Here is an 8,878-nt window from a genome sequence, read left to right as displayed (position 1 = left end):
GGAACATCCCCCCTCAGAGCATCCCCTCCTCCTGGAGCATCCCCCCTGGAACATCCCCCACCTCGGACAGCCGGGGCGAGGGGTGGTGGAGCAAGGGGAGCTGGGGGTCTCATCACCACTTGTTTGACTCTCCTCTCTGACAGGAGATGCTGGGATGTGGGGCAGCCCCGACAGCTGCCGGCCCCAACACCCGTGTCTGTGGGGCACATGGGGCGCCCCGCAACACAGCAGCGATTTTTTACCCTTTCCCCAAAGGAGGTAAAAGAGCTGGGAACTGTAATTAATTAAACCACCACTCATACACCCAGATGTTCATTTCTATCTGGAAAACGAATCCTTTAGCCGCTCCCAAACCCCTTTGATGCCGTTCCCATCAGATGACCCTTGGCTACGGGGACACCTCCATCCAGCACCATGTGCAGTGACTCAGAAAGCACCAAAGCAGCCCAACTCTTAAGAAAACGTTCAGAAAAATCGAGTAGAAAACCAGCTTAAAGCATGTGTGTATGAATTAACCTTTTTTATTATTATTGAAATGTTTTGGTAGCTGGTTGGTAGCTCAGGATTCCGTGGTGAGACCCAAGGGGGTTGTGTGGGCTGTTGTACTCCGTGTGTCTTGTTTGAATGGATGGTTTTTAACATGATCATCAGCCTGGAAAAAACAGGAGCGAGCAAAACTGGTTATTATTTCATCCTAGAGTGTGATGGAGAGCATGCTTTCCAAGGGGCTGTGAGGGGGCAGATGGATAAACTGCCGTTTTAATTTGCTGCTTTGGATAGGCAGGTGTGGCTCCAGATCTCCAGCTATCTCCAGATCTGCACTCAACGCCCATGGTTGTGCTGTGTAAAGAAAAGGAGGAGAAACCAGATCTTCATTCATCTAGTTCCAGCTGTGGGGACAGCGTTGTCCAGGTGGCACCAGGCCAGGGGCTGAGACAGAAGAGGAGAAGGTGAGGTTGGGTGAAACCAGCCTGGAGATCTGTTGCCTGTCCCTTGTGCTGGGTCTGTTCCAGGACTCCTCTAGGCAAGAAACTGCTCCCTCCTTTTGGCCACTACCAAAAATGGCCCCACACACACAAACCCAGTACAGGTGCCTGGATAATTTAATTATACAAAATCCTGTAGAGTATAGAAACATCATCACTAAATGAACTGGGGGTTTGGTGCCAAATGTTATTTTAAGATCTTTTTTTAGCCTAATTTTCTGTGGAAGCAAACACAGTATTTTAATAACATTTGGCACCAAATGGTGGTCTGGACATATGTGGTCTTGACATATATATATGTGTGTGTTGATGTATGTAGATACATGTGTGTGTCTGTATTTCTATATGTCCATGTCAATAGACACACAATTTTATAGAGGTGCCTTCATAAGAGTGTTTCTAACTCCAGGCTTCTGCATTTTAAGATTTTGTCCAATTTGGAATGTTTATCCACAGAGTCAGCCAAAAAGTGATAGTAAAAAAATGGGGAATTCCTGAATAAACACGTAAGGTAACGCCTGGCTCCGAGCAGGGTCTCGGCTCAGCGTGTCCCGCCGGGATGAGGCAGTGGTGGCACGGGCTCGTGGGGAGCAAGGCAGCAGGAGGAACCCAGAGCTCTCTTCTCCTGTTATCAGACCAGCCCCAGCGTGTCCCTGCTCCTTATCAGCCCTGGCAGAGCTGGCTGCGGCGTGCACAGCCTCCATACATCGCTATAGGGGCCGGCCCCGCTGCACGTATAGCGGGTCCGTGCCGCACGCCGTTACGAGGCAGCGATAGGCACAGCCAAGAGAGACGATGCTGGACCTTGTTATTCTCAGCCTCCATTTCTTCATCTGCTTCCTCATCTCTGTCGTGATCTGGCATGGACCTAAGGTATGGCGCGGCTCTTCGTGGCTCTTCGTGCAGCCAGCCTGCAGTTCCCCTTCGGTCTCAGCGTGTACAAAGGTCTTTTTTTAGCCTAATTTTCTGTGGAAGCAAAGGCAGTAAGGTTGTACTGGAAATTCGGAGGGAACTGGGACACACTGGGTAATTGTAAGCAAATTTAGTAAGAAGGCAGGTTTTGTGATAAACTGCTTGTGTCCTCTGCTGGGAGAGGCCATTAGACATTCAAAATATGGAAGAGGAGGAAGGGAAAGGCAGATGCATTTGCTAAAAAGTCCAGGTTGATTACAGCTTCTCAATAAACATTTTTTTTTCCTTTTTGCAGATGGTATGTTTAGGTTTTTAATCAACTTCCATCAGTTTGTATTTCTAGCCATCATATTATTTAAAGAGTGTTGGATTTACATATAAATGCTGCTGTTTACCCTTTGCATAGCTATGTAGTGTCGTATTTTACAAGTAGCCTCCTCGTATTTTTTTTGCGTGTAGCTTTTGGGGGGATACAGCAATTAAAGCGCAGAGTCAATGGATACTGATTTAGAATTTATCTTGCCTCCACCTCAGGTATCAGGTTTGCCACCGTTGGTTTTCCAAGTCCTGGTTCTGTCAGCGAACACGTTGGACAAACATTATCACCAAACTCCCATGCTTTGCTTTGTGTGCGTGTTGATAGACTTTCACTGAAACTTCTCCTTCCACCTCACATGTTAAATGGGTTGGGGGTTTTCTCTGGGACCGAGACACCCATCCCACCACATAGAAATCCAAACATGAACTGCTTTATAACTGTCTTTTTGAATTCTTTATCCTTTAAGGAGGATGTGGGTTTGCACAGCTCAAGCACAGGAACAGTTGAAATGGAGCCAGATGGTCTTATATTAATTGGCAAAGAAGATGACATAAAGAGATCCCGAAGAGTAACAGGCAAAGTCAATGGCAGAGAAGTTGTTGTTTTCTACCATGAAGGGAAATTTCATGCTATGGACTCTCGCTGCTACCGTAAGATATTTGCACGTATGATCTCAGTGTTGCAACAATTAAGCATAAAATCTGCTGCATAAATTAATACTGTGTTCTACCATGTTTCAGATGAAGGAGGCCCTTTACGTCTTGGAGAAATAGAGGTATGTGAGCAAAATAAAAATGTCTTAAGGGCATAGGGTCATTTGAAATCTCTAATGCATTTTTTTTCAACATTTTTAATCTAAATAAATGGCTGTATATGTGTAAAAGAGAATACAGTTATACAGCCAAAGCATGAGACACATCTTCTGGCTTAAAGATTTTTCCAGGAGAAGAATCAGGAGCTGATGAGTTGCTATTTTTAATTCTTCTTCTTTGCAGGATATCGATGGTCAAGCATGTATTGTTTGTCCTTGGCATAAGTTTAAAATTACTTTGGAAACAGGGGAAGGATTATATGAAGGAATAAACCCTTTGGAACCATCACCGACACCAAAGTGGCAATCAAAAGGGGTCAAACAAAGGATTCATAAAATCACAATACACAATGGAAACGTTTATGTGAGTCCTCCAGATTTGTCTGTAAGCTTTGACTCAGATTATTTTGCTGATAAGTACAAAAACAGTGGTGATTTAGCTATGGAAAAACAAAGCATCTCACAAGCAGCAGAGTAAGTTATGGCCAGGAAGCAAAATCCTGGTGAATGCACCAAAGAAGAACCATTGTTGTGAAATAAAAGTGTACTGTGGCTGTAAAGATTGTCTCCAGATTAAATTCTAGTGTTAATGTTATGTTAAAGCGTTGAAACACGTAGGATTGAATAAGATGAGCAGCTCTGCGTTGTCAGAAATGTGACTGATCTTGTGCCAATGATTTTTTGGGGGTTTTTTTGCACTTGCATTTCAAAAGGACTTACAGCAGAGTGCGTCATAATATTTTATATTTTAGGAATCCTGTTTTGCTAGAATTGTTTTAATTTTTAGGAGAGTATGGGGTATATTAATACTTATAAAACACGTTACATAGTTTAAGGTAAATAGTCAGGTGTAAAGGTTATGTTTATATACTTAACAGTTTATACTTATAGTGTCTTCAGTATGAACGACATAGGAATTTTTAACTTTTTAGATACGCAAGCAATCTCTGGATGCTCAATAAGTGCCACAAAGAGAAGTACAAAACTTGAGCATATTTTAGTGACTTTCTTTATGTCTATTTGTGTATTATTACCGTGATTCTATAGAAGTATTTATTTTCCTTCTCCTCATTGAACTCCTTTTAGCAGTTCATCAAATAATGTGACAACATGTGTCATGTATAGCTTGTTCTTCCTGATTCTGTTGGATAAGAAAGAAGCTGTTGGATATAAAAAAACCTTGATACATAATGTAGTGGTTCCTGTTTGTTTGTTTGTTTTTTATTTATTGTAAATAAATTTTTATACATTCCTTTGAAAAAACATGCTTTCAGTTTAGAGCCCAAAGTTAATGTTTCTGTGTAGTATCATGTTAGAAAGTTTCCCTCCGAGCTGTACTGGTTGAGGTGCTGGGACATGGTGGATTCTCCTGCCCAGCTCGTGGAGTCTGGAGTACAGAGATGCAATGCTTAGCATCCTCTTGCATGGCTGGGATTGCATGGCTGCAGTTCTTTGGGAGGCATTTTTGGGTGATTTGTTGGCTGTTTGCAAAGCTGAGTCATCATCAGGTTCAGTTTGAAGTTGCTTGGTCTGTAAGTTTCCCTTGTGCATGCAGTGGCTTGTCTTGCTTTTAATCAATGTGAAGGATAAGTAGGTCTGTGTCAACACCACTGGCATCAATGTATTTAAAAGTAGTGAGGCTTAGGGAAGTATCAGAGGAAAACATCTGTGCCGCATGGATCACAAAGAATAAAGCAAAGTGCCCAATCAATCTGTTACACCACATTACATTTAGAAGTCCACCTGTGATCATGCCTCCTGGCATTGTTTTTGGGGTTGACGGGGAGAAGGAACACCTTCAAGGTGCTGTTGATCAAGACCTGTTTCAGTTTTGTGTTTTAGAAGGATGACAGCACAGCAACCCTTTTCTCTTCCTCTTCCTCCTCCTCCTCTCCCTGACCACTCATCCAGCCAGTGCTGAGGAGACCAGACTCACACTCCTGCCTTCTGCCAGGTGAATCACGTCTTGAGCATCTGCTAGAAAGTGTTGTTGTGTGCTGACCGGTTCTGTGGGCTTTGTTTGTTTCTCAAAGGAACATTTAACCCTCTCTGTCTCCTCTTGCAGCCAGAGGGTAGATGGCAGGAAGGTAAGGCAGCTACTACCACTACTACTACTACTACTACTACTACTACTACTACTACTACTACTACTACTACTAAGCTGCTACTCCAAGGAGCCAGGAGCGTATGTCTTTTGGGTGGCACAAAGAGGGATGGAGAATTGCTTCCCTTCCCTCCCTCCTCACCCAAATATCTACGACAGAACTGAAGCGTTGGTGTCTTGTCCTATTGAAAGACACAAATCATATAAAAGAAAAGTATTGTAAGGTCTTCAGCTACACCTGTGTTGACTCGTGATTGCTTTGATAGTATGCTTAGTATTAATTTATTAATTAATAATCATTGTTTTAGTATAAATTTTAATGAATTTTGTATTAATGGTTTTAGACTGGAAGAGGGTAGGCTTAGATTGGACATAAGGAAGAAATGTTTTATGATGAGGGTGGTGAGCCAGTGTCCCAGGTTGCCCAGAGAAGCTGTGGCTGCTCCTCCCTGGAAGTGTTGAAGGCCAGGCTGGATGAGGCTTTGAGCAACCTGGTCTAGTGGAAGGTGTCCCTGCTGATGGCAGGGGAGTTGGAACTGGATGAGCTTTAAGGGCCCTTCCAACCCAAACCAGTCTGGGATTCCCCTATTTTTATTGCTTTTTTTTTTTTTTTTGAAGTCCTGCATTAACAGAAATTGCATATTTAAATTAATACAGACACAGTTCAGTTGAAGAAAGTGCCAATTATGAGTAATATGCTGTTGCCTATATGACATTTAGTAGAATATTAATAACAGGAAGTTTTACTTGAAAGTTTTATGGCCATGTTCATATTAGTGGAAGGGTGCTCAGGGCCTGTGCAGAACTGAATTTTCTGGCCAAATGCCAGCAAAGTGTTTAATCATATGTTTACTGTTAATCATATGCAATCCGTGGAATTGCATGTCCAGGCTTAGATAAGTCCCTTATCTTCAGCACTTCTCAAGCACTGTAACTGTCTGCAAGCTTTTAAGATGTTTTGGCTTTTACTTTAAATGTTCTTATTCTCAGAGAGATCGTATTAATTTAATATCTAAAGTTTGCCAGTTAGTTTATTTTCCCCTCTGTTTTCTTGTTGATGATCACAGAAGGAACAGAGAATTGTTAACTCTGGTGGCTGTGAACAAAGGAGGGAGAGTTGAATGGCTGTTAGATTTTAGGGTTGTTTTTTTTTATTTATTTTTAACAGCAAATAATAAAACCTACAGTGTGTTACATTTGCTACCTTTAAAAAAGTATATGCACTATCCTGTTTTATTTGTCTGAGCGTTGAAGTGCTCGAATATGTGCCTGATTTGAAAATATTGTAACCATGTAATGTCCCCGAGTTGGACATTTCTCAGTCTCTTGTCTTGCCAGCCCTGTCTGGAGAAGTGAGGTGCATCAGGAGAGGTGAGGAGAGGAAGTGTTGGTAATTGTGGAGGAAGGAAACTTCAGTGGGGAAAACCAGAAAAGGCAGGAAAAGGCACTTTTGGGAGCAAGGAGACTGAAACGGGGTGAGGGGATGGAGAATGGTGAGGGGATGGAGAACCATCCAGGGAGCTGCTGCTGGAGGGTGGCTGGGATGTGGCTGTCTGCAATCAGAAATGACTAGTGGGACAAGTTGGGAGACAAGGAGCAGTTAAGTTAAGGCAGTGAGACTGAGGTGGCATTTAAGGGACAATGAAGAGACAGAAGGAATGAGTAGTTGTGGGCAAGAGACCAAAAAAATCACTGTCTGGATAATTAGAGCTTCCTGGAGAGAGGTGTTGGTAAGAGCGACGTTAAGATCAACCCTCCAAATCATTCAGGAGGAATGTTTTGTTGGTGATAGTTTTGGGGGCTTAGTTTAATTTGACAAATGAGCAAACACCATCTGTTTTCCCATTATTAATCACCCAGGCAAAGAACAGAGAAATATATTTTGTGCTTTGGCTTGAAAATTTTCATGATGACGTTCAAGGCTCTGTAAGCTGCTTTCACGAGCAGCTTGAACAGAATAAACAAGTTATATTTATCCTACCATGGAGCCATCTTTTTGAGAAAGAAAGGTGAAAACTATGACTGTAGTAGTTTAAACTGTGGCTTGAGCCTTTGACCTGATGTAACTGCACTGTAAACCTTAACTGGACAATATTAAATGTAAGGCTGGATGCTGTACGTGTACCTTCCGCACATTGTGCCTTGTTTTGCAGTGTCCCCCTGACTCCATTTGGTGCTGCCCATGAAATAGGGGACTTTAGGGTACCCCATATGGAGCACATACACAGGGGAGAGCAGTCGTTGCAGCATAGGAGATCACACCAGGCAGGGAAAGATGTCTAGTCGGTAGGAAAATCCTCCTATTAAACAACTCATCTATAAACAAAAATAAATCAGAAAAGCCTTCAGGTGCCACAGACCTACTTCATTTTAGAACTAACCTGTCCCTGGTGAAGCCCTTTTCAATAACATTGTACGGTTCCTTATTTTATGCTTAATTTTGGAACGAGATCAGGTCTGATTTTTGCATCTGTGCTGTCTGATGTGATAAGAACACCGACTCACGTTGCTGATGGTGCAAACACGGGCTGCAAGAGTCAGCGCTCACCGATTCCCCAGGGTCACATCTCTCTGCCCACTTGCCTGGGCAGCTGCTTTCAAAGGTTATGGGAGGAAGCAGAGGATGGGGAATGGAAATAATACTGCTGGAGCAGGACTTGAGGCTCTGGTTGTGTGTGGGAAGGCTGCTCTTCGCTGGCACTGCTGTGGGAGAGTTGGTCCCACCAGAGACTTCTCCTCCCCAGCTGCATCGGTGGCCTCTGGGGTAAGTGGTTTTCTGCCAGGCCAGTGAGTTCTGATAGGAATTGATGATCTTACAGGGTTTTTTTCCTGGCAATTCTGTGATTATTTCCCATGCTGAGGGTGTGAGATGCAGGAGGAGTAAGTGAGGCTTAAAGGGGTGTGATGGGTTGGGATAGATCTTTGAGCTCTATCCAGCAAACATTCTTTTTTATGCGGCATTTATTCATGCAAACCTATTGATTTTGTCAAGTGGAATTTTTTGCTGGAATGAAGAGTTAAGCACAGTTCTCAGCATCTGACATCCTTAAATTACTGAACTGGGCTAAAAGTGAAAGTACCAGTTTTGCTTGTAGGTACATGGAATCAGATAATGGCCTGGATTGGAAAAGCCCTTTAAGCTCATCGAGTCCCACCATGAACCCAACACTGACCAGTCCCCTATGACTAACCCATGTCCCTCAGCACTGTGTCTACACGACTCTTCAATCCCTCCAGGGATGGGGACTCCACCACTGCCCTGGCCAACCCCTTCCAATGCCTCAGAACCCTTTCAGCAAAGAAATTCTTCCTCACATCCCATCTCAACTGCCCTGGCCACAACTGGAGCCCATTTCCTCTTGTCCTGTCCCTTGGGCCTTGGTTGAACAGACCCCCCCCCACCTCTCTCCCCCCTCCTCCAAGGGACTTGCACAGAGCCAGAAGGTCTCCCCTCAGCCTCCTTTTCTCCAGGCTCAACACCCCCAGTTCCCTCAGCCACAAGGGAACTCAGCACACTTCTGCTCCAGACCCTTCCCCAGATTTCCCACAAACTCAGGAATTGATGCAGATACTCTGATTAACCCAATAATTACTCTTCTTCCATGAAATGAAGATATTGCCCTAGCAAACACTGGCTGTGATGCTTGAACAGTGGGATTATTTTACTAAAAGAGATGTTTTAGAAGCAGTAGTTAGAAATCCAATGCTTATGAAGGGAAGAATATTCCAGAAATAATTATCCTGTA

At 43.4% G+C, this 8,878-nt stretch overlaps 1 protein-coding gene across 1 annotated transcript; it reads left to right on the top strand.

Moving 5' to 3' along the window:
• The first annotated feature begins 1,771 nt into the window (after positions 1-1,771).
• RFESD (Rieske Fe-S domain containing) lies at positions 1,772-3,625 on the top strand. The gene is made up of 4 exons (XM_010163772.1): positions 1,772-1,859; positions 2,687-2,867; positions 2,958-2,992; positions 3,213-3,625. Exons 1-4 carry the CDS (start codon positions 1,782-1,784, stop codon positions 3,504-3,506), a joined length of 588 nt encoding a protein of 195 aa, XP_010162074.1. The 5' UTR covers positions 1,772-1,781; the 3' UTR covers positions 3,507-3,625.
• Positions 3,626-8,878: the final 5,253 nt, after the last annotated feature.

The sequence above is a fragment of the Antrostomus carolinensis genome, unplaced genomic scaffold, assembly GCF_000700745.2.
Source record: "Antrostomus carolinensis isolate BGI_N321 unplaced genomic scaffold, ASM70074v2 scaffold39172, whole genome shotgun sequence".
Lineage (NCBI taxonomy): Eukaryota > Metazoa > Chordata > Aves > Caprimulgiformes > Caprimulgidae > Antrostomus > Antrostomus carolinensis.
Note: the sequence above shows the minus strand (reverse complement) of the source record. Positions and strands in the feature narration are given on the sequence as shown.

What these genes read in the sequence shown, in the direction of transcription:
- RFESD (XM_010163772.1), top strand. Translation starts at nt 1,782, where the DNA reads ATGCTGGACCTTGTTATTCTCAGCCTCCATTTCTTCATCTGCTTCCTC. An exon ending in TATGGACTCTCGCTGCTACC is followed by an intron (nt 2,868 to 2,957) that starts GTAAGATATTTG and finishes ACCATGTTTCAG; the next exon opens with ATGAAGGAGGCCCTTTACGT. An exon ending in TACGTCTTGGAGAAATAGAG is followed by an intron (nt 2,993 to 3,212) that starts GTATGTGAGCAA and finishes TCTTCTTTGCAG; the next exon opens with GATATCGATGGTCAAGCATG.